Source organism: Falco cherrug, chromosome 7 (assembly GCF_023634085.1).
Source record: "Falco cherrug isolate bFalChe1 chromosome 7, bFalChe1.pri, whole genome shotgun sequence".
Classification (NCBI taxonomy): domain Eukaryota; kingdom Metazoa; phylum Chordata; class Aves; order Falconiformes; family Falconidae; genus Falco; species Falco cherrug.
Genome location: NC_073703.1, coordinates 36,140,280 through 36,166,301, shown reverse-complemented (window position 1 = coordinate 36,166,301; position 26,022 = coordinate 36,140,280). Strand labels below are relative to the sequence as shown.

Below are 26,022 nucleotides of genomic sequence, written 5' to 3'. Positions count from 1 at the left end.
CTGCACGATAAATTCAGTTGCAGCAGAGTACATATTTTGCATGCATAACCATGTACCTCATTTGACTGAGGATCAGGCTGTCCCCTGCAAATTGCTTATGCATTTCCTCCCTGGGGTTTTCGGTGCTCCCACACCAAGTAAGAAAGTGAACAGACTGGGGATGCAAGGGAAACAGTGCTAACTAGATGCAGACTTTTTTCACCGGAGCTGAACGTAGGGCTTTAGTAGATAATTAGATTTCCTGTATCTCCTTTACACTATAAAACTAGCTTGCACATTACAACCAAAGCTGCTGCTGAGCACAGCATTACTGGTAAACTTAAGAGTTAAGATTAGAGGATCCTCCTGCTATTCCCAATGGCTCAATTGCTCCAAGCATTGACTCATCTGTGACTGATCACTCCAGGAGAGGTGCGTCTTCAACTAAAAGCACCCGAAGCTTCCAGCTTTCCACCATGAAACTAATGCATTACTTGTAATGGGTCTGAGAGCTTTTTAGAGAAGCCTAAAGAAGGCCGTTTTGATTTTATTTTATTTTTTGGACAAAGTAAGAATTGCTGACAAATGACTTGCAGGGGGACTCCTGTGGGAGAACATATATTTCCAGTCCCTAGCACTTAAATTCACAAGTCATAAGAATGACTCAGAACTTGTGAAATTATTAAAACCAGTAAAGCTGAGGTGATATCTGAGTTCTGTTACCCAACTGACTTTGCAACCATTAACGTGCTGCTCAGTCCAACCTCTTACAAAGTGCTATGCCCGAGCACTCTCAGCCCGCGTTTGCAAAAGAGCTGTGCCAGGGGACATTGCACAGCAGTGATTCTCTGGCTGCAGCAGCTGCAGGAGGGGATGCTGCTGGCATTGAAGTCCTTCCCTTGGGTAATCAAGGGACCCATGTGACAGCCTGGTGGCATCTGCAGATGCCCTGTGCAGCAGTGCCAATTACATGGGATTATAAATTAAACAGAGAGGCTTTTTTAAGCTTCTGGTGTTGCTTCTGCAAACCAGACCTAGCATTTTTCCACAAGTTTTCTTCGAAGGTGTGGCTCTGCTTTTACACCTAATCTATCCCTTCTGCAATGTATCCTTACCTCCTAATGGGGTGAGGTGTCCACCCCTGCAGGAAGAGTCACTCCTCCCTGCAACCATCACCAACCACAACAGCATCAACATGTTTCCGCCTGTGAGGGAATGCTGCAGCACAGGGAAATGGCTCACGCAGCCGTCAGCCCAGCTCCAAGGGACTGGGAAGGGCCTGCGGGGAGGGAAGAGACCAGATGGAGGGGTAACACACATACCCCATGTTCAGGGAAAAGCAGCCGTACAGGGCAATGCACTGCAGAGGTGAAGATGTGGAACAGCTGATCTGGTCCATCGCTCCAGAAGCTTAAGGGAAAGCACTGGAGAACACAGCTGTCCCTCACCTGCACCCTACGCCATGTACCAAAGGCTTGCCTAGGGGAGCTGACAGCTTCGGAGCTGTCTCACCAGCTCAGAGGCACACGCCTCATTCTTATTTCAGTGGCAGGAGTGCGAAACTTGCCTCCTCTGGTCACACATTTCAAAACTAAAAACTAACAGCTTCTGGCAGATCAGAAGGCTGTCAGCACATCTGATGGTCATTTCTATGAAGCTGGATACCACCGTGGTAAGACCTCTTAAGCTTTTCTGTTGCTTTCAGAGCCTGTTCCTCTGCTGGTACTGTTCTCGATGATGGAGAGCAAAACTGTAACCATACCAAAGACTTACTAAACACTCTTCAAAGACAGTTTGCAGCATCCTGTGATCTTCTTCCATCTTGCTGGCAATCCTCCTTCTCTGCACAGAGGATGCTTTCCTGGAAGTGGTCAGGAGGGCCTGCACATATTCTGTAATAACGATGGTGTTGACAGCCTTGACGAGGGCCTGTTCCAGAGCAAAGGTGCCCAGATTAACTTCCCTGTACCAAGCAAGGACCAGACTATGCCTGTAGGACTCTGACCAGCATAGACAGTGGCTATAGAGTCCATGCAGATGGCTGTCCCATTTGTTTAAGTATCCCTTTAAAATGCCTGATCTAGCATATAAAGTACCTCCAAGCTGTATGTGGATGACATAAACATCAATGATAAGCGTGGAGACATCCAACCAAAAGCAATGGGACCAGTTAGCTGAGCCAGAGGTCACACACTCCAGAGCAGCAGTGACACTTGGCTTAGCTAACCAACACATCACTTGGGGACAGCTTGGACTACAAAGCCAGATCCATCCTCCCTGGAACACCCCCACTAGACATATCCCAGGGCCAGACCCTTGGGCACACAGTTGTGGTTGAGCACCAAGAAGTCACCTGGGCATCTCTCAGCCACCCATTACCTGCTGAGAAACCCTAGTGCTGAGACTGTGCTATGCCTGAGAGGCAGAGTGAGCATTTCTAGGGGGAGATGGGCCGCTGCACAGAAACCACATTTCATTAGCAATTGAAATCAGAGCAGTTTTCGGCTGCAGCCCAAAGGAACAGGAAATCCCAGCCCTGTCCAAAACAGACAAAGCAAGAGACAGACAGTTCTGGCACAGCACTCCACCACCGAGCTGCTGCTTGCCCCAGCACTAATGTGACATAATGTCCAGTGACAGGCTCTGAACAATATCAGAATCGCTCCTAATTTTTTCTGTCCCATTACTTTTTTCCACATTTCAGAATAAATTAAATTCAGCACTGACAAAAAGCCTGCTGACCTGGGAGCCCAGTGCTTCAGGGGACATGTGTGGCACAGGTAACAGCAGCAAATTCGATCTGCACGCAAAAGAGGGTACCCCAGGTACCAATCTCATTGCCAAAGAGGCAGACTCAAGGGTGTTGTGAGACCCTAGACAAATTGTTTAGGCTACTGTAAAGGTGAGAAAAAGGTACTCTGTGAGGTTGTTCTTGGACAACCCTCTGCCTGAGAGACTATATCCTTTGGGGATCTGGACCTTTCACCTTGCCATCCATGTGTCCACTCTCCACCACAGGGATAAATATTCCTTACAACTAAGGCTGAAGCGCATTAGAGACTGAGAAGATTTCCAGTATAATGGTACTGGGGGAATGGTAGGATCAGAGATGGCCCAGTGCTCCCTCTCTGTATATAGGAGGTACACTCAGTTTCCACATTCCTCCACTTGTTGATTTCTCTGCTGAGATTACAGAAAGGTCCTAGCTGTCACAGTGAAGATGTCCAACTCTGTTGGAGAGAGGAACTGGACTGAGGCCAATAGATCTTTAAAAGCCCTTTTAACAACACACAATATCATAGTTTGGATTAATGTTCAAATACTGTGCCATCCAGAGGTTCAAGGATTAGTTTTAGTGATTTCTTGTTCTTACTTTCTTACTTATTTCTTACCTCATATTTGTCTATTTTTTCCTTTCCAAATGCCAAAAAGCTTTGCTTTAAGAATTCGAGGATGTGGTTAAAACCACTGTCACACTTTTTGAAGTGCTCCTTCAGTGTTCCCTGAGGAAAAGGGACAGACGGAGTCAAAGGGTGCATACGTAGAGACACCACATAGACAACAGACACATATTATTGTGCTTTTGCTCTTTCTGCTCTCAGACTCCTCCATGAGCTGCAGCATCCTGTGCCTTCATTTCAAAGACAAGCAAAGCACGAAAGAAAGAAAAAACTCAAACTCATGAAGGATGTATCAAGTTCTTAAGACCAAACCTGGAAGACCAACACCTATGAAAAACGGGTGGCAATAGCTCTAATCCAAGGACTATTTAAAACGTGCTCCTGCGGATGGGGAGTGGAGGAAGAGCGAGCCGTTGTGCGCCCTTCTGCTCTGGCATCCTGCTCCCAATGTGGCCGTTTTGCCTCTTATTCAATGGGAAAGTATAAGGCAAGGGATAAGCTCTGTCTTTCATGATTTGAAGCCCATGTCGACACAGCCAGAGAAGGACTGAAAACCTGAGCCCTAGGTCTCCTGTTTCTCCCCAGGGTTGTCTGCACTCCCTTGTCAGAACCACCCCCAGCTCCCATCTCAATGTGTGGACCCATGGGACAGGCTGGCAATGAGCTCTGGAGACCAAAACGGCACAGTGTGGCCAGGGATTCTTCTGTCATTTTCCTCTTGCTGCCTTCAGCATGCTCAAGGGAGCCTGTGCAATGAGCCTGAAGATGCTCGGGGGAACTTCCCAAGGAAACATACAACACCACACGCTATTAGGAGCCTGCAACTGTGTGTTATCCAGACATGGAGCCCAGGGTATGAAGGTGAATAGTCTAATATTAGAAAGTGTGGAAGGAGGAGAACTTATCCCAAGGGAGGTATACATTTCTGATCAGCCTTCTCTACACTGACTAACCACCACAGCCTTGGGCTCCGTGAATTATCACTGCCCCAGGAAGATACCCAGCTGCTGCAGATGAGTAGGTACCAGGTGAGGTTCAACCATTGGGGTCTGGATGCCCCTTTGTAGCACAACAGCAAATACTGCAAACAGTGGAACTGGGATCACAAAAACTGGAAGAGATGAAGCTGTCAATATACAGCTTCAGACAAGGCAGAGGAGGGTACTGGGCCTGAAGATGTTTTTTAGAAAACTATGGTTTTACCCTTTCCAAATCAGGACATGAGAGTGAAGTGAGTGCCTGCCCTACAGTCTGAAAATATTTAGTGTTAACATGGGTCTTCCATACCTTCACTTTAGAAGTGACTGTCTGCAGAAAATGCTCCGTAACCTCATGCTCCATCCTGTCTAGTAATCCATTTACCTTAACATCCTGACCAGTGCTGGCACTGCAAATGTATGTTAGCTTACACCAGACAGTCCTGATAAAAAAAAAAAAAAAAGAGGTGGGATATGGAAAGTATTGATCAGATCAAATCGGGTTATTCTCTCAGATCAAAACTTTTCCTACAGTAACCAATATGACTGCCTGGGTAATTGCATGGACACATGCTCAGGTTCAGGGCTAGTTCAGTGACCCGCATATGTGCACCCATCTTTTGGATGGCTCTCATTAAGATACTGCCACAAGGACACAAAAGCTCAATGTACATAAATGCCACTTGTACCTATCAGTAGTGACATCAGATAAGTAACAATTCTAGTATTTTCAAAAATGAGTAGGCACAAAGTGGCCTTGACAAATGCAGTAGGGGTGAGAATCCTGTGTGCCTCTGACACCCCACAAATACAAGACAAACAATTATCTTCCATCAGAACAGTCTTCAAGTCAGCAAATCCTGGTTAAAATGATCACCAGCTTGAAACCAGACATTTTACTTTCTGGAAAAACTCAGAGTATCCAGCATCAGCAACATACGAATAAAACAAACAAAAAACCAAGCTACCTAGGCTCAACACAAGGCTCTGATGTCAAGTAAGCACTAGGCATATGCTGGATTTGGGCATTTTGCTGACTCCAGAGATCCCCGGATAGTTTTATACAGGAAGAAGAGAGGCAACCTTGTTTTCTCCATCGCTGCAAGCACTTCTGAAATTAGCTTGTAGGTGCAAACATCCTCCCCCACCCTTCTGTGCTTTATTGCTTCCCTCCTTCCTAGCAACCCCAGGGAAAACCTGGCATGTTCGACTGGATTTCATTCAGCAGAGCACTTAAGCTTGGGCTTACCTTGAAGTGCGCTAGCACACACATCTCAGTGTGACATTTATGAGGCTTTGCTAATGAAGGAGAATCAGGCCAGGGAAAGGAACCACAGAAGTGTTTGCTGGGATAATGTCCCTACATGCAACACAGCATTGCTGCCTGCCTCCTGCTCAGCAGGATGGGCACCAGGCGGAGGGCGATGGTGGACCACAGGCACCTGCAGGGGCTAGGAGAAGGCAAGAAGCAGCAGTACAGCGCTGCCAACACAGCAGCCACGGGCATAGCCCCCACCCGAGTCTCCTTCTTGCTGTGGCAGCCAGGGCAGCTCTGAAGGGGTCTTGCTGGCCGCAGCTGGCTCCCTCTATGCTTAAGGGTTGGCATGCATGGGGTTGGATCACCAGATACAACTGGAGGCAAGGCAGACCCCATAGCAGAGTTAGAAGAAGATCAGACAGCAGAAAAGTAATTTTGCTTCCCATGCCACAGGGTCTGGTTTCTAACCTGAAAATGCAGCAGTTCTGCAGGATTCGTAAACTGCTGCAGATCTCTGGGCAGCCATCAAGCTGGAGAAAGCTTCTTACTTCATTTTCGTAGCTAAATTAAAACAGGAAGACATATCTTTAAGCTGGCATGCTCCATAATGCATCTTACAGCATTAGCCCAGCAGCAAATGGGAGAAATATTCTGTGATTATTTGTCTTTTCAGAGTGTACGGTTTCACTCCCCAAGGTGGGATCTACAGCAGGACAAAGACGGTCTCTGTCCTGCCCAGATGGTGAGGAGGGAGGGCACAGGAACAGCACAGGGAGAGCCCTCGAGCTGCCTGGGAGCCGCTGCTCCCTCAATCGACAGGCAGGAGGTTCATTTTACCGTTGCTGTTGTTGCAATGCTTCTTTGAGGCAGCTCAGGCTTTGCTGTTAAAGTGCAGAATAAAGCCTCAGCTTGCAGGAATAACCCACAAAGTCTATTGACTGCTTCACCACAGTTTCTGTCTCACAAACAGCTCCTGGACAATTCCGTTTCATAGGAATTTTCTTTTTTCTTATAATGTGAAGGGTCAGGAATCTTAAATCAAACCTGCTTCTGAAATATTCACCTACAATCAGCAGTACAGGCATTTTCTGCTGCGGGGGATACACAGGGAGAGAGATGCCTAAGAACAAGTAGACAAAGGAAGCCACAAGAAGTGGTGAGAGGGCAGAAGATGAGAAGACATTGGTCCTCCTCTGCGGAACAGGACAGAGCAGAGCTCCTCACCCTCCCAGAGAGCTGGCAAAAAGCACTGGGCCTGGGAAGCACAGCCAGGGTAGGAAGGGCCAAGTCTGGGCACTGGCTATGTAGCTGCCCCTCCTTCTGATTGTTTTTAAGGTCTGACCCTCTCCAGAAAGTTCCCTAAGGCTTTAACCTGTCCGGGCAAGTCCAGGTACACTTTGTTCTCTCAGCTTCGGTCCAACAGCAAATGCTGAGCACATAAACAGCAGTGACGCACTGTGTCTCCAGTAACAACTTGATGATGGGAAACAAACGGGCAATGGCAGATCCAGGGGAAAACAGCATCAGCAGTCACTTCATCAGGATTTCTTTCTTTTGAGCACTGAGTACATCGTCAAGGAGGAAAACAGCATGTTTCCTACCTCTCCAGGAACCTCAGGCACTCCTCCAGGCACACAGCTTCCACCCTCTCGCTCAGGCTCTCACTGACATGCCAGGCAGCCTCTGTCTTCTCTGTTAGTATCTGTAGATTACAAGGTGTGAAAGAGCAGGTCAAAGCCATTTGTTCCCTATGCAGTGAACAGGAATGCATCCCATCCCTCGCCCTGCTGCAAATCCCTCTGTCTTCCAGGCAACAACTTCCACTTTGGTTTTGAGAGCCCTTGGGGAAATAAAAGTACTTTTTAGGAGCTGATTTTAATGCCTGATCTTACACCTTTGCTACTGCTGCCTTCATCGTGGGCAACAGGCTGGAGTCAAGCCCTGTGCTCAGCAGAAAGCCTGTCCCTGCAGATGTTTTCTGCTACCGATGCCCAGCCTGGCAGCCCAGCTCGTACACAGACCTGCCGTCTGCGGGAGCACCTGCACTTCTGGCTCACCCTCGCAGATAAATTTGGGTGCAGCTGCTAAAAATAGATTAGGCAGCTCTGTGTGCCCTGCACCTCTGCCAGGGTCTCTACCAGGGGTGTCTGAAGAAGGCACGTGTCATCTTCCTGGCCACCACCGCTATCACCTGCCACAGCAATGTGTGTTAAACCCTACGGTGCCTGTCTCACCCCACTGACCCCAGTTGGATGCCCCAGGTGCCTGCAGGAGGTGGGCTGTGCCAGACAGCTAAACATCCACCCCATACTGGGCAGGCTTGAGCAGGTGGCAACTTAATGCTGCCTGTTAGTCGCTCGGTGGAAACAAAAGCTTGTAAGGGGAGGAGAGCCAGATGGATAAAGGGAGACAGATGGACTCATATGCTGTGCTCTCCCAGTGCTCTGGGAAGCATCAGCCAAAGACAAAGGGTGACTCGCATCATGAATGGGTTTTTCCACTGTTCACAACAGATGTAAAAGTTCGCCCAAAAGAACTGGATAAAATATGCCACCTCAAAGTGTCAGGAAATCATGGCTGATGAGTTTCCATGACACCATGATCATTTTCTATCCTATCATTAAGTGTCAGTCTGAAAAACCTGAGGAGCTGGTAATTTCATCATTTCATTAAATTTCATTCAAAGGCTTGCCTATTTATCCAGGATTCTCCATCACCTACTGCAGAGCATTCAAACCTGTCAGTTACATTCACAACAGAGCAAAACTACTCGTGCTGAAGCACGGCCAGATGTTGCAAATATGAGGACCACAGCATTCAAACCAGGCTTTGACCTGGTCCCCATTAGAAACCTTTGCTCTGTTGGCCAGAAGCAGGAGGAAAACACAAAAAAATAAGCCAGCTCAGTAGCTAAAATCCACCCTAGCACATGTACATCACTGCTTCATGGCTCCATCAGGCACAGGGCAAGACAAGGAGGTAGCAGTCCCCTCCACGAGCTCTGCACTTGGTGCCTGGGTCTGGGCTGGGCCAGAAAAGCCAGGTTTTGCCAGCTAAAGCTGTATCCTCAGAAGGAAGGCCAGGGGCAGTTACTCTGCAATGCCTACCGCCAGCCTCCAACAGCCACCTGCCACCCCGAAGGACCAAGGGGCTTCTTCCCTCTCTCATGACCTGAATCAGGGCTGCCACTGGGGTGGTGGCAGTGGAGAAGAAAGCTGCAATCACAACCTGCCCCTGATCTCTAGCATCACTTGATGTCCACGCGTAAACTCCAGGATTTATTTTAAGCCTTCTGCGGGTCTTGATCCAAACACCCTCTGGCCACGGTACGTACGGCTTCTAAATCAGCAGAGCGTGCTCCTGCCATGCCCTTCAAGCACATGCCTTGGCTGTGCTCTGCAGTAGCCCCTTGCACTGCCTGACCCACCAGGGCAGCAACCGCAGCTGTACCCAGCACATAAGCAGGGAGCAAGCTGCCTGCATCGGCACAGCCAGATGAGGGGACCTGCCGTGGCTTGGCAACTCTCGCTGCTCTTACAAAAGTGCTCCACAGAACTCACGCAAAGCAGACTGGTTAACATACACACCGAGCTTAGCCCAAGACATGCGAAATTGGGTTTTGCCAAATACCTGCATACTTGTGTGCAAAAACACGACTGCCCCAAAGTATGAGAGCTTTACGGTTCCCCCTAGTTTACCTGAATGACTGCAGCATCTGCACAAGGGGGTTTCCCAATATCAAAGGCTTCTTTCAGGGCCTTCCCTACTTCCGTCTAAATATTAAAGAGAAGAAAAAATAACAGTTGAGATACAATGGCATTCATAACAAGTTAGGTTTCCTAGCCTCTCATGCATTTAGACTAGATGAATTTCTGCCTCTATTTTTTTGGCCATCGCATTTAACCCAAAGCCTGGCTATTTTCCAGCTGACCTAATAACATTGTTCTGTTTTGTTCTACATTGTTTGTTTGAGTTTAAATGATTTGCAGCTTTCTTTCATCCCAGTGTCAGCTCAGGTTAACTACAGTCTTCTTTAGTTAGCTTAGCCCAAATGAAGGTGTCCACGCAGCAAAACAACTTTTTATACACAACTCTGTGCTGCCAGCATCTGTAGCTGAGATTTTCCACCCTTCCTCACTCCAACCAGCACCCGCATAAACCAGCCAGCATTAATTAAAAGCATTCCCTCACTTGAGCCAGGGACTTGTGAGTGCACAGAGGAGTTGGGTTAGTGTTTAGAGCTACTGTCATGGTGAGATGAGCCCCATGAGGCTGCACGATGGGAAATTTCCCAAGACTTGGCTGGCTTATGTTACTTTGAATGGGCTGTAAAAACAAAACTAACACTGCAGAGAAAGGGCTCATTGCTTAAAACATGATCTGACCTTTATAAAAGCTTTAAACTCAAAAGCCTGGCTTGCTTATTTATTCTTTCATTTCTGCATTTTCCTCCAAGGAAACAGAAAGAATGTACAAGGCCTTCCATTTTTGTCTTTGTTCTTTTCTGGCTGATGAATTAGGAAATACGTGGTTGTCACTGGAGAATTTCACCAGAAGTATATTCAAAACAACTGCTCTACCATACTTATTGAAAAGTGTTAATCAGAGACAAACAAGCAGTTGTAAATAACCCACGAAAAACTCCTTTCCTCCTGAGTTTCATCACCTGACCGAGCAACTGTGTGAACACTATGTGCTGAGATAACACATCCCAGCCGAGCTGCACAAACACATCTAGCCTGCCCCAGTTGCACAGTAAAATGTGTTGGCTTAAACCAACACGAAAGTCCTGCTCCCCAGTGGGACAAAGCATGCATCTAGTTAGCAACTGCAAAGCAATAAGTTGTTGAGCCATGGTAGTTATTTGCTTTGGATCAGACAACGTGTTTGAATTAGCACAAGCTTACTTGTTTGTAGCTCTTGTGGTGACACCAGCACCTCAGGCACCAAAGCTCCAACACTGAGAGGACCAGAATTTCTGCTGTAACAAACAGGCCCAGTTTCCTCCTTGTTCCTCCCTGTCTGACCAAGACATGGCACCCCATCTTGTAAAGCTTCAGTTCCATGGATGGCCAGCCCACCTGTGCTGACTGCCCAACCAACTGCTTCCTCTTGGAAAACGCAGGGTGCTGAGTTATAACTTGGGTGCCTCATCTGTCCAGCTGCTCTTTTAAAACATGCAAGAATTTAACATCCTTGAGACCTCTACATCATCATCAAGTGTGGTCAAAACTGGCAAACACACTCAACACTGGTGGGAGCGCACTGCTGACACACCAGCAGGCAGGGAGGCAGAAGAGCCTCATTTACTTGGGCAGCAGCAGGTTGTCAGTCCAAATTCTCCAAAGCACATGAACTTGTCAGTCTTTTTGTCTACTTGAAGAAACAAAGGGAGGAAGGTAAGACAACAGAGATCCAAGTGATCCTTTGCATGTCAGCGTACGCCCTCCTCGAGCTTTTGTCCAGGTGTGCATGTCTGGTCCTGCCTTCTCTGGTTTTGGGCAAAGAGTCAGTTTTGAGCTGAGGCTGAAGAAGCAGGGGATGAAAAGTTCATTTTCCACTGCTTAGTATCAGAATGAACCCTGGTGTCATGCTGGGAGGTTTGCCTTGCACTCATGTCAAATTCCCCAGCAAGGGCAGGGGTGATGGATCAACAAGCCAGTCGATGGCACCATCATTTCAAGTTCACCAACCTTGCAACCTCAAAAGGCACAAAGCCCCCTTTTCCCCAGACATGCCTGGGCTGAGGGAACGCCGCCTGCATGTAGATCTGGCAAAGTTTCCTGCAGTGGTTTTGGGCCCCTCGTGGTGCCTAAGTTCTCAGCACCTTCAGATGTGGTCACAGTTCTCATCACTCATTTCTGTTTAAAGTGCTTTTAGTTTGCACAGATATCAGGCTGACATTCCCAGCAACAAGCTGGGTATTCATAGGCAAAACAGACCATGGCTTATTCTGGTCAGTCTGTTTTCATTTAGAAAAATTTCGTCATCCATTGAAGTGGCAAAAACCACACCATCTGATTTACAGTCACAGTTACATATTAAAATCACTCAGAGATAACTGACAGGATATTTGCTCAATAGCACTTCCTGCATATTTGGAATAATTAAGTGGTGGGATATCCTGGAGAAAGAAATAGAGGGATAAAGCAGGTTTTATAAGCTATACCACTGAGCTTAGTGAAGAGACATCCATAATTTTTCCAAATGGAGTCAGCTCAGGTCCACTTAAACTCATTAACTTGAACCTAGAGCTGGTCCTAAGCTGGTCAGGTTTGAAGCGAGCTGGGATGCTGTCATGCTACACTCCCCAGCAATTCCAGCCTGGTTCTTTATGTAGAGTGTGGCATCGTATAGAGCTGTGATGCTTCCAGATCCAAAGTGGCATGAAAAAATGCAGCCAGCTCAGGGCAGCATGACACAAGTACTTGTAACCACTGCCAGATAGGTGAGACTGCTCACCACATCATATGTCAGGAAAGCAGAAAGCCCACAATTAAACAAAAGCATTCTCCAGCTATTTACATTAGAAGGAACCAAGAAAAAAAAAGTGGAAAAAAAAAAGCTAAAATCTCCATCACTGTTAGTCAGCATCTTTGAGGGCTTGCAAATGACTCAGTGACACACTTTAAGATAACGACACCAGCACCACCCTGAGCAAAGTCATTTCCTTCATTGAAATACGTGCTAAAAGCAGACCTTAAGAACATGTGGTCTTCCCCAGAGTAATCATCGGAAACAGCCCATAAAGATGCTTAGTATTAAACACTGAAATCAGTAGGTTTTAAGCATATTGTCACCAGCTGGCACCTCTACTCCCATGTTTGTGACCGCCTTTGTGTTCTCCTTCAGGGAATAGGTCTTGAGGAAAATCTCCGCAATTTAGAGTACTTTCCCTGGGATGATTCAGCAGTTTGTCATGGAATTTCCCCTGCTCTGCTCACCATGGGCTAGTGGAAAGGGAAAGCAAGAGAGATGAGTGTGGCAAATCCTGCTGTTGCATTTCAGCTTTAGCTGAATCTAAAAGGCTCCATCCACTGGGTATTCCAAATAGCATGGTTTCCTCTGGAGCTCCCCATCACTACAACACATCTGCCCTGCTTCCTTTGTATTCCACACACCTCAACAGCGTTCTTCAAAGGGGGAGCTTTGCTGAGAAAAGAAAGAGATCCTGCAGCCCTGTAGCTGAGGCCACCTGTGGGATCGCAAGGCAGGGTGCCCAGCTCTGACCCTACAGGAGGGCTGTGCTGGATGTGCTCCAGCTGCATTTCTTGTGCTGGGCTCTGGAAATAATCCTTGCTGTAACCTCAGCAGCGTCAGTCCAGCAGGCTGGAGAGGGCTGTGAGGGGTCAACATACAGACAAACCCAGCAGCCTCAGTCTTCTGCGCAGCTGAGGCAAAAAGGCTATAAAAAAACCCAACTGTTGCACACCATGGGCTTATTAACAGTTGGAGAGAAGATGAACAGCATCTTGAAATGGCCTTTGATAAGGAAGTGGATTTCACCCAAAGCCTTCCTCCTTTCCTCCAGATGCATTGGCTTCTGAGCAGAACAGATGGCAGCACCATGAAGGTGCAGCAACAGGACGAACAGAGATTTGCAAACGTCCCAGCGTCTCTTTGCTAAGGAACAAGTACAGGGCACCATTCCTTTGGCAGAAGACAGTCATGGATCTTCACACCTGCGCTCTGCAACAAAACTTGGCCAAGATGGAGACCTTGGAGCTCACGGCTACCTGAGCAGAGCTGGCTCAGCTAGCAAGGGAACAGCGAATTCAACAAAGCCATTCCTTATTTTACAATTGTGGGAATAAAACAGGCAGATTAGGGTAAACTCCTGAGTCCTTACCCGGGCGAATGCAAGTAACTTTTCCTCAGTCTTCAAAATAATCCACATGAGACACTGCACACCAAGGGAAAGGCTGTGCTGGGAGATCTGCCTGGGTCTCAGACACGTCTCGCTGCCACTGCATTCAGAAAGAAGAGCTCAGCCAGAGGGGCAGCCTCCCACTGGTCCGCAGCCTGTCGCCCACCTGGCACCCCCTGCTCGGCACCACAGCTTCGTGCCAAGCCAGCGGGGCGCCCTGCAAGCACCCAGCGGCATTTGCAGTGTCAGCACAGCCACAACACAGTAGATGATCATCGTGCACCTTTGCCAGCTATTCTTTTGTGCTCTTTCTTTTCCTTCTTCCTGTATTTGCTGCCCAAATTACACTTTTTGCTAGCCGTTTCCCTCTCCCCTTCCCTCACCGCTGCTGCTGAATTCCTTCTTGAGCTCGGGCAGTCACCTGAGCACGCTTTCATGGATGCACAATTTTGCAAGCATCAGGTATTGTCTCTGAATGGAATAAAAAGCAGCTATATACCAGGACAACTGCATCTATACATGAGCTTTCATTAAGGCTGTAACCGTATTCAGAGAGGAAAATCCAAATAGTTAAGTCTGGCATCTCTGGTTTTCTCATCTCCACTTTCTTCACTACCTTCTGTCACTAATACAGTCACAGGCTGTTCTTGCTTCTTGTTTTGTTTTGTTGGTTTTTTTTTTTTTTCTTGAAGGAATTCAGCAGTTGCATAACATATTTCACTATCTTTGAGCTTTTCTTTATATATTTAAATGATGTAACTATTCACTTCTGATTTCATGGTAAATTTTCAATATTTCATCAATCCATTACTCTAAGGTCTTACCATTTTAAAGGCAGCAATAGAAGTAATGCATCCTGGCCAGATGTCTCCCATGTGTCTGAGGACAGCATGTACCCACCACCCTGCCTCCCTCTTTTGGGAGCTGAGGAGGGTAAAAGCCCACCTGATGAACTGCTTATGACCTAATCAAGAGTTTATGAATGTAATTAACACAAGGAACAGAGAAGTTATAGGCTTGGATGGAAGCAATCACATAACCCAAAAGGGCTGAAAACTATTAGGACATAATGAGATTGGAGCTGTCAAGTAGCAAAATAACCATGGACAGAGAATCAAACACTTCAGCTACCATTGTCATACAAAAATAAATCACAAGAAAACTTCAGGTTTTGATGGCACCCACAGGCATTAAATTCACATTGGACCAAAAGATCCCAGATGTGCCGTTCTTCAGATCATGGAGAAAGCCACATCCATTTTCCCAAACTTGTGCAGGAATTTAATGATCTGCTATATGTTTTTCCTGTGATCTGAACACTAATGCAGGAAATATGGAAACAACTGGTCAAACTACAAGCCAGATAAAGCAGCAAGAGAACAAAGACAACAATAGAAATACACAGAGCACTATGCTGACATAAAGGCAAAAGAAAATTATTCTGGAGTAATCGGAGTATTATGGACCTTGCTAAAAAAGGCTTAATGTCAGAAAAGAAATTGTTCAAGAAAGCAGGACACTGTGCATGTCCAACAGGAGTCCAGTAGAGAAATACCCGCGCACCTCAGGTAAGCCTCAGAGCCTGATACCAAGGATTTAGAAAGAGGCAGCACTGCAATGAAAACAGGCTTTGATTCTGAGAGCACAGAATGTAAAACAGGCAGTGGGCAAGCCTAAACTCAGCAAGAGTCCTGAGCACCACTGCATTAATAGGAAGCAGGGATTGTGCTCAGAACTGAAGGACAGAGACATAAAAAAAATGTAGAGAAAAAGGAGTCCTTTAAACATACCTTTTGTACATTTTAAGGCTCCATTCATAAACTGAAAGACATTGGCTGAAGCTGAAATGGTTACTGTCAGTAAGCGTGGAAAGGTGAGAAGACAAAGAGGCATGACAGCAGCAGGCGTAGGTGACGAGCAGTCCTGCTTCCTTGAAGACATCGTTTCTTTGCTCCAGGCTGGGGAGAAACGTTGTTTCCAGCTGACTCAGATGCTGTTTTAGTGCATCCTCGTCTGTGTTATCAGAAGAACAAAACAGGGGAATCTGGGCTGTCAGGTATTGTATTAGTTTTTCCTCCAGATCTTTCCTCCAGAAGTTTGGACTCCAGGTGGAAACAGACTTTGTCTCTTGGCTGCTGCCAAGCAACTCCACTTCCTTCTGCTTCTCCCACTTCAGTGATTCCCCTACTGACTGCAATGGCTCCAGGAACATCCTACCATTTCCACTGAGTGCTTCTCCCACCACAGTCCACATTCGTTCAGCCAGTAGCATATAAAGTGATTCAGACTTTTCCATGCCATCTTTACCAGAATGCTCCAGATCATAAATATAATCACAAGCTTCAAAAAATTTTCCTTGCTCAATGAATCCACAGATGGTTTCCTCTGCAACAGAGTAACAAGACAACTTGATGTTTGTTTGCTCCTCTGTAGAAACCATCACTTTAATATCTGAGTACTGAAGTATGTATTTTATATGTATCCCAGAATTCCTCAGGATCTACTCAAGATCATCTCACTTAAGGTCTAGCACTAGCACCTCTCTGTTTCCTCAGGACAAGCACTTTCTTTCTTTTGTCCTTTCTCCACCAGGCTAACTAAGCCTGCACACTAGTCTTCTGCAGCTTTCTGTCATCATCCCAGTAGACCTCCTCACATGGGCAATGCAGGTTCATTAATAACAATCTTTCCTTAAGGAATGTACCTTTTGTCCAGAAGAAAAGCATTAGAGAAAGGATATCTTCTGGAAGAGCCAAGAGCTGCAAGTCAAGCCCAGAAGGAATCCTTTGTCTTCTCTGCAGAAACCCTGGCAGGACCAAAGTGCTGCAAACCCTCCTGTAAGGTCCCTCCCACCTGTTCACAGGTTCTGCGTGGCTACAGAGGCTGTCACTCCTGCCAGCGAGCTCTTGTCTTGGGCTGAGACTGTGCAGTGCAGTCCAGGGCCCTCTCTTTGCTGGGGCTTTTTAGCTAGCCTGAATGACTACATGCGCTATATATTTTGCTCAAAGGTGACAATCAGAAGGTGGGCTACTTATATGCACTGTCTCAGCAATGGGCATTTGTGTAACCCCCGTGACTTCCACATCTGCAAAAAGCTGTGGTGACTGTGCCACTGCCCAGATCACCAGACGTCCTGTCAAGGCAGCTACGAAATCTTCAAAGTTCAGAAGCTGGAAGGAGTTTTTCACCGCTGCTTGCTTCCAAAGTATCTTACTCGTCACACCCAGCCCATCACTAGGAGTTAAATGTAATGTCACAATAGCTGCACAGAGCTACCATTTTTTTCTGTGCATTTTACAGATGACAAAATTGAGCAACAAATGGTTGAGAGTATTTGCCCAAAGGTATCTGGAACGGAGCTCAGAGGAAAAATCAAGTTTGATGAGAACCCAGGGAATGTTAAGCAAGGCCAGAAGCAGTGGGATGCTGAAAACAGTTCAGGACACAGCTCTGGGTGTAGAGTGAAGAATGAAAGAGTATGAGCTTCCATTATCTTTCGCCTGTATCCTAACTTTCCTCTATGGAAACACCTTGTCTGTGTAGAAAGAATTAAATCAAACGGGACTGGAGGGAGGAACGTGACACAAAATGGAGAAAGGTTGATGCAAGGATCTTCAGCAAAGCAACGGGCAAGCTCTTCAGGAGGGGTCTAGCAAGCTGCAATCATCCTGCCTCGATATGCCCAACATATAAGTAATGGTCACTTGGTACAATTAGCCCACATATAACCTACCTGTCCATCCCCATCAGTGGAAGAACAGCAGTCACACCCAACAGGGTGTCAGTCACACTTATATCATCTTTCTCAAAGACACATCAGGAGTCTTTGCAGGGATAAAAATAAGAACAGCAAAAAGAAATACTTGTGAGGCAAAGGGAAAGTGAAATACATTAGTTTCCAGATAAGTAAGTGCACCATTCAGAAAGGACAAGAACTCAGGTGGAGGAAAGTGCAAAGCACCTGTCCCAGAAGCTAATGAAAAGGAGAGCTTGCAGGCCTGGGAGTGGCAGGGAAAGTCAAGAACTGGACCCAGAGATAACTTTGAGGTTACCTGCAGGCATCTCTCCCCCCGCTCTCTTCCTACTGGTTTCCATCTTCAGCAAACTCCTTGCCACATCCTCACCGCCAGCCTTCTCCTCCACTATCTCTTTCCCACTAGCCACAGCCTTTAGCAATTTGCCTGCCATGGTTTTCAGTTTCCCTCTCCTCTTCAATTCCTGCTTCTTTCTCTCCTCGTGCGTGGCCTTGGGCAGCATCCTTGCATTTTCCCCGGCCATTTGCTCCCACTTGCTGCCTCTTCCTGCGAAGGGTCCCCAGGAATACGTTGTCTTCCTCATCATCCAAGCAGGTTCAGGTGCTTTCTGTCCAGCTGGGAATACTATCAGAAAGAAAACATCAGAAATACTTCTATGAGAGTTGGTCTCAGGGGCTGTCTCCCAGAGAAGTAATTTTTCCTCAAATTTTTTCTTTTTTCTGTGCAGCTATAGGATTCAGCTGCCTTCAGAGAAGTCTAACCTGGTCCCTGCCTGTGCTGACTGAGGACATCTTTATAGGCTGCCAGCCCGCTTACGCAATATCTCTCTCTTCTAGGAAAATAATGTCAAAAACCTCATACACCACCTAACCACAAGCACTGGGGGAAAGCCAGCGGGATTTTCAGCATTTTCTAAATGACTAAAACACCCCTGCATGCTGCCAGGTGATTCGATGACAATCCTATCAGTTTAAGGGGGTTGATTATTAATAGTTTCTGTGAAGGTTCTATGAATAGGATAGCTTTCAATAGATTCTATTAATAGTTTCACTTTCCACCCACCCCACGTGTCCCGGCTGCACCTGAGCTCTTCTTTGGCAATGAGATCACACTTGGCTTTGGAGCCAGTTTTTTCCTTACCTCCCAGCAAGCCTAGTGTTAGCCAACAGGGAAGTAAAGCCCCAGAGAACAGGCATTGGTTTTGATGTTTTAGCAGCACCATTCAGAGGAGATAAGAGTGATCTCAGCCTTCTGGATTGTGCAATTTCCCAGCAACTATAGACGCTATTATGTATTATTTTATATTTATATGCACACACATATTTAAATAGCATAACACTGCAGCAATCCACCATAAATGTGTGTGTGTGTAGGTGTGCCCATATGTGGATGCACACGTATAGGCCTATTCACCAATCCAGTGAAAAGAAAGGAGATGTATGCCTGCTTAGTGCAAGGGCCATCCCGGTGAGTCCAGAGCTTCTAAACGTTCTGGCCATAAGCCTCAGAGCAAATTCTTGCACAGAAAGCATCATTTAAATCCAGGAGCTTGTATTTAAAATGGATTTTTTAGAAGTCCCTGCAATGTTGTGAGAAAGACACTACATGAGATAAGTTGAAATGCTGTGCTTACCATCCTCTCTTTGCTGGATAGTTACAACTGGGGTTTATTTCTCCATTCCATTATTACAAAAATGAAATCAAGAACTTGAGGATTCTCATCAGCTGAGGACAGAGGAGTCTTGTATTAGCCATGACAAGCTGTACTGATTCAACACCACACGTTATTCAAGAATGATTTTGGGGGGTATTAATTTAATTGGCAATTTTTCCACACAGCATCTAGATTGTTCCAAATATGTGCATTCATCTTTCTGGGTTTAACGTCTGCAGTTTCTTCCAAGATTTTCTACATTTTCATAACAGTAAAATTCCACCAGTTCCCTACTTGGAAACCAAGTAAATGTTATGTTGTTCTGGCTCTTTTACTCAGTGATTAATTCCACCAGCATGTTATCATGGAGCCGTTTGATTCATTACTAACAATAGGGAGGAGGAAATAAATACATTTCATTTGGAAGGACAAACAGAAATGACAGCAGTGGTCACACATTTGATCTGTTGCCAGTAGGAAACACTGAGGTTGCAAAATCCAGTGTTTTCCCAAGTTGTGAAAAAAGTTGAAAATTGAGAGGCTTTATGTACATTCCATTTTGACCTTAATTTTTAATCTGCTGAAGTTAAAATGTTTCCTTTGGAATACTATAGTTGCGGTGTATATGAATACAAGATGGAGTGAGAGGGTTGGTACTGCAAAGATGCATTCCAGGCATGCTGAAACCCTTCAGCAATATTTTCCCATGAAAATTCCAGCGCAATGTGTTTATGTTTCACTTCATCAGCATTTTTCCAACAAGCCTGGCTCTAACAAAAAACATTTCCCTTGACTTCTCTGTGGAGGGAAATTGGATGTCAAATTGCCAGTCCTGCAGGCAAGATTCTCTGCAGTATACTGATTTTGAACACACTACAACTGCAGATCATGCCCTAAACTGGGGCAACGTGATATATGGGAATTGCTGTATTTTCCCAGAAAGCTTCTTTCAAGGGAACACAATATGAGCCTGTGGAAAGCGGAGAGTGACTAAGCCTTCCTGAGGCTAGAGCCATCTCTTACTCCATGGCCCGCTCAATCAAAGCCATGGTAGACACTCCCCAAGACGAAAGTGCCCTCAGGGCATACCCCATCAGAGCACCACAGCACCAACAACCCAGCTGGCTCGTCTGTTCTACCTTCACCTTGTTCACAAACCGGGGGCAATGTGTGCGTACAGGCAAAGCAAGCAGCTGCCCAGGGGAGCAGGCAGCTATGAGCACCCTGTGAAGGGACAGCAAGTAGGGGTGACCTTTCTGACTGTGGGCACTGAGCCTAGCAGGAGCATGAGCTCAATTCCTTCTGCTGCGGCGGGAGCAGCAGTCCATCGTCACCTGCTCGGCACACCTCTGCCTGCAACTCTTTCCCAAAGGCAAGGGTTGAAGGGTGGCATCGCTGAGGGGGAATGTGCTGTACCAGGAGAGGACATGCCACACAGGAGCTGCCAAAAGGCCACCTGCAGTCTGCTTTTCTGACTGAGTCTTGACAGAACATGCAGGGTGCACAGGTCTCTCCCCTCTGTCTCGCATGCTGGCTTACTGCTCAGGGTAAAGTTCTGCAGCTAAAATATGGGGGTGATGTGAATCTCTAGGAACATCCTCTACCTCAGTGCTTCCATGAATGGTTTTATGCCTAGACAAGCAGAGTCCCAGGGGAAGCTACACCTTTACAGCAGAGGAGCTGCAAAGTGTCAAGATCAAACCAGAACAAAGGTGTTTCACGAAGTGTTAACATAATGCAAAGGGATTGTTCACTGTCCAAAGCCATCATTTTGGGCAGGGGAATCAGGGCACTGCTACATTTCACTTGTCCCTTCCATGGGCTCCTGAGCTGCCCATCCAAGGGGAGTCCTTCCAAGCAGAAAGAAGGGCAGTCCGAAACCACAAGGACACAGCACCATAACAAGCACAGTCCTGCTTCTGAACAACCTCCTTTGTCAGGTGTACCAAATGACCTTCTTCCTCAAAAGCCACTTCTTGGAAGCCCGCCCCCTCCTTCTTCCTGGTGTTTCAATGCCTCTATTTATCCACAGCGTGACGTTCTCTAGGGGGTCATTCTCCTTCCTGCCCTGACCCTTGCTACGCTCACTGCGAAAGAGGAGCAGTTTGTCTTCTGGGAACATCCCCAGTGCTCAGGAGTTTCCCCCGTTGCCTGGAGCTCCTGGAAAAGCCCACAACCTCCCCACATCACTGAGACTCTGTCTTTCTATCTCTGGTAAAACTGTAACTCCTTTGTCTTTGGGATCTTTCACTAAGCAAGTGAATCTCTCAGATAAATTTTTATATTGTTTCTCTGTTGACTTAACTCTCTTGCTACTTCCCATTTCTTTTGCCTATATAGATAAAAATCTCTTCATAATAAGCAGATTGTGTGCCTGACTTAAACAATAGCTGCTTGGTCTGGATGCTAATCGGATGAAGTCAGACTATTAGCACTTCAAATTAAATTACTTTGCAAGAGTCCAATTACATTAATATTCCAATCCCACCAAGACAGTGATGTCCCTGCTTGCTTCGCAAGGACTCCACATGAATGTGGTCAGGCATATACAACGACAACTTTGTGCTCAGTAGCATCTGTCATATGAAATACACTTGGTCCTCACAGGCGGGCTGGATCTGCAATATCTGAAAAGAAAAATCTGGAGGGTTTTTTTGCCTCCTTCTCTGTTTCCAGAACATGCTGCTACCCTCCACCACTTTGAACCAAAGGCATGAAAGATGGCAGAAAGGAATATTTATTACGATGATAAAACATGCAGAGCAGGACACAGAAACATGGTTGTTCCCTAGGATATAAATCCAAGCAAAACCGCTTTGTGAAGCTATGCTGTAGTCTGACAATGTGTTCCTCCACCCACACGCAGCATCTTTGATTTCATCGGCAATCAAAAAGCAGCCAGTCTGCGTTATAAGCAAGGTAGGCTTTTTGGAGAGAAAGAAAACAAATAAATAAACAAAACAAAAATACCTTTCCCCCTCCAGTTTGACACTGCAGCTGGCATTGCTATAATGGTCATACGCACGAGGTGCCTTTGTTAATTGTGCAAAATCTGCTGTTTATTGTTCTGTGGACAGCATATAGTTATATGCTAAGGATAACCCCATTTCCTAAAGAAATGAGACAATGCGGCCACAGGTTGCACGCATGTCTATGTTCACCTGATGCCCTGCCCTTCAGTGGGTTTTAAGTCAATTTTAAGCAATTCTAAAGCTAGTTTTAACCAAACTGACTGAGAGTGGCTGGCACAAAACAGTACATCCTCACATACTTCATGAAAATATGTGGCTGAGGGGAGAGGGTAGACCTTCACTGCTCCTGCTGAGGAACAGCAGAACATGGCATGAACTCAGCTCTTATTAGACACAAGAGACTCCACCCAGCAGCTCAATCTGAAGGTACACAGACACGGTCTCCTTGTCTCCTCACCAAATCCCCTGTTTACTCTCCAGCTAACCTGTGTGTGTGCAGCACAAATATTTAATACAAGCAACCTTCCCCACAGCAGCAGCTGAAACAAAGCTGCTGCCCTGCGGTGCCTCCTCACCCCAGGCTGCACCCCCCGCACCTCCCCAAGACCTGCGTTACCACAAACGGGCCAAAGAGCTGTGAGTTTGGAGCTAATTTGGAGCTGCCGCGGCTGCCCGATGGACATCGTTGGAGCAAAAGCAAAAGAAGGGGGTTCTGCCTTTCTCTTACTAGGCATGTCTTACTAGACATTACTGGAGTCGCTCTTCTCTGCTCAGCCACTGATCTTAATCCCATTTTGCAAAAGTTAGTCTGAGACTGCTGTCATCCTCTGGACTTGTCTGAAATTGGAGGAATTCAGTTTGTGTGAAGGGGACAGAGAGATGGATTGACATACAGGCTGCATGGTCCCAGCAGTTTCAGAAACCACACTGAAGTCCTAAGAATAAGTTCCCCCAAGAACTGAATATTGCCCCTTCCCCTGCCCTGAATACTGAAACAAAACACATTTGGGTGTGAGGTACAATTTGTGCTGCCTCTGTTTGACTCCTGATTGTGAGGACCCTGTTTCAAACTGACCTCAATTTTCACTTAATTAGTAACCTATTTTGCCATTCCTTTGGAACATTTTTAGCTAATTCCTGGGGATTTTGCCTAATTCTGGGTTTGGAGGTGGGGTTTTTTTGGTTTTCCCTTTTCAGAATGAAACAAGCATTGCTTTAAGGAAGATGTTTACCCTTTTGACAACGACAACAATAGTAGTAATAACAAATAAATCACACAACCTTCAAAATTTTAAAGATTAACTGTGGGAAGCCAAGCAATAGGAATGTTTGAATATCCTAAAAATCCCTGCATTCAGAATATCCTGTTGACACAGTAAGAGCAGAATAAAGCAATACTTCCTGAAGCAGCAGCTTAGTCTTCAGTAAAGAAACTGGGTCAAAGCTGGAAATTCCCACTCCCTGATTTTGCCCCACAGGCCTCCAGCAAGGTCTGAGGATACTGTAGTAATTGCAACTTCCTTCTGTTTTCTTTCAGCATCAGTGGAAGAGGGAGAAAAATTTATCCACCAGATAGACTACATAGCACAATACAGATTGGTTAAAAAGTAGTTTCTCCAGACCACAAAAATGGGCAGCTAGGTTCAATGAAATGCTGGGCTAATAAAATATTCCAAAGCAAAGGTGTTAACTTTCACATATTTAATAGACCTGAGGCTGTGTTTGGAGTTAGGTTATATTTAACTGTGGGGAGGGCACAGGACAAAGCTTCCAGTTTCCGTGCCCCCTCTGGCTCTGTTGGGAGGCCAGTGGCTGGCTTTGCATTACTGGTGTGGAGGGACAGGGGCTGCAGCCCTCGGTGTGGCACTGGCGTCTGCAGGGGATGTGGGGAGCAGAGGGGGCCTGCAGACCCAGGTCAAAGAGGGGATGGAGCTGAGGGGCTCCATCCCCTTGCCCCATGAAGGACAGTTTGGTAAAAGCCCCCCACTGCTTTCTACAGCATGGGCTGGGCAGGACATGAAGTTTCCGTAAAGGTTTGAGGGCTATTTTCCAGTTTCTCCACAGACAGCAAGTTGCCAGGGAAAGCAGCTGGCATAGAAAACATATGGGCTGAAAAGTGAGGCAGGCTGATGAAATCTGTGTTTTTCCAGGGCATCCAGAGTTCTGCATAGGCAGCAGCTGTAGAAGAGATACTGTCTGACCTCATTCTCCTACCATATATACTTCTATATAAACAACATAGGCAATATATACCCCATGCCAAATTGCAAAGTATATATACTCTCCCAAGGAGGGGTTTGAAGGACAGGAGGCCTGGCCTCTCTGACTCAAAAAATATCAGGAAAATTTATCTCCTGTTATTCAGGGTCCCGCTTGTCTCTTCAGTGCTCAGAAAGCCCAAGTCCTGGAGAGCAGCTGTGGGAAGTTTCTGCAACAGAAACCACCGCAGTGCTACAGGCTGTCAGTCTGGTCACAGCCCTAGAGGAGCAGCGACCCAACAGCTTGGTGTCTAATCCTGCAAGTTATCTGAAGAGTTATCCAAGGAAGGCTCCAGGGGCAGGTATGCCAGAGGGAAACTACAAATTAAATGATGCTTGCTATCCTTGGGATGGAAAGAGCTTTCTTAAAAAAGAAATTATGGATATTGTTTGCTAATGTGGTAATGAATGCGTTACCTCAACCACCACCATGTGTCTTTTCAGGATGATCCATGATTTCATGGATTTTGGGGTGGGGGGGGTGGGGGGGTGTTGAAACCTTGTATTATGAATATTCCATCTCCATTTGGACAGACAAGCCTAAAATTATTTTATTTGAGTCTTTTCATTTGGCTTAGATTGACAAGATTCCTCTGTGCATTTTTACATAGATTCTTTCCAGCAGTAAAAACTTTTATGTTCAACTTTACAGGAAACTTCCTACACACGTCTGTACTCACAGCTCTACACGGAGCAGCATATGCAGAGATTTGGGACTGAAAATCTACATTACATCATTTGCATGTTTTTCCTGCTGCCACAAGAGGCCAGTGATTGTGTAATTTCCAGTTTGCCATGTTTCACCCCCACCACCCTGACAATGGCTCCACAGGCACATCTGCCAGACACCATCTGGAGGGTAAAAATCTTAACTACCGACTGGCTTCCAGGACATCCTGAGACCTCTCAGATAGGAGCTGGGCACATTTAAATATTACTGCAAGATCAAAATTCAACCACTTTTCCACTCAACATTCACGGCAGGTATCTCTGGCTACAAACTAAGGCAGGAAGGCCCCACACACCTGCGCTGCCAAAGGAGTCGGTGTATGGGATGGGTACCTTAACATTGCTGAACATTTTGACACAGCAGATGGGTTGTTTAGGAGAGGAGGTGAGGGAAAAGAGCTTTCATACAGACACCTAAATAAATCACATTTTCAGAAACACTCAGCACGTAGCATCTCCCATCGTTGCTTCTGGACAGTCTGAGTAACAACTCCATTCCCACCCCACAGTGAGCAGGGAGATGGTTTAGCCACTAGCCCTGGTAAAGCTCAGGATATCCGAGAAGATGCCATATCACACTGTAAGAAGGCCAGTTTTAAAAGATTTCTGCAACCTATAAACACTGGAGTGAGCTAGCTACAGTGAGGGGTTTGCTACAGCAAGAGGAATCCAAAAGGGTCCTAGGAGAGAGCTAATCACCTCTGAAATGGTTTCAGAAAAATACCCTGAGGAGGACCTCTGCATAAGCACAAAGAAAAGTATTAAATTTTTATCAACAGGAGTTCAGGCTGAAAAAAGCAGGCCTCCCAAATACATGGTGGTAAAACATTTACACTGCACCACCATGTTTTCTTCCAAAACTAGAAACACATTTAGAGGAGATGTGGCAGTGAGCGTCGGTCTCTTCTCCCAGATAAGCAACAGGACAAGAGGAAATGGCCTCAAGTTGCACCAGGGCAGGTTTAGATTGGATATTAGGAAAAATGCCTTCACTGAAAGGGTTGTCAAGCACTGGCACAGGCTGCCCAGGAAAGTGGTGGAATCACCATCCCTGGAGGTGTTTAAAAGATGTGTAGATGTGGCACTTAGGGACATGGTTTAGTGGTGGGCTCAGCAGTGCTGGGTTAACGGTTGGACTCAATGATCTTACGGGTCTTTTTTCTATGATTCTG

General features: G+C 46.3%; 1 protein-coding gene across 6 annotated transcripts in view; it reads right to left on the bottom strand.

Annotated features, from left to right (window-relative positions):
- LOC106631080 (exocyst complex component 3-like protein 2) overlaps positions 1-26,022 on the bottom strand; it is a 55,593-nt gene that overhangs the window by 9,778 nt on the left and 19,793 nt on the right. For 3 of the 6 annotated variants that reach the window (XM_055715694.1, XM_027803439.2, XM_055715695.1), the window contains 9 exons: positions 17,535-17,861; positions 15,273-15,867; positions 13,465-13,582; positions 9,314-9,388; positions 7,217-7,317; positions 6,084-6,176; positions 4,668-4,800; positions 3,372-3,482; positions 1,753-1,908 (listed from right to left, as the gene is read on the bottom strand). In XM_055715694.1, coding sequence (XP_055571669.1) covers positions 1,753-1,908; positions 3,372-3,482; positions 4,668-4,800; positions 6,084-6,176; positions 7,217-7,317; positions 9,314-9,388; positions 13,465-13,582; positions 15,273-15,867; positions 17,535-17,823 — 1,671 coding nt within the window. In that variant the 5' untranslated portion in view covers positions 17,824-17,861. The other 3 variants (XM_027803440.2, XM_055715697.1, XM_055715696.1) reach the window with 3 other exon arrangements.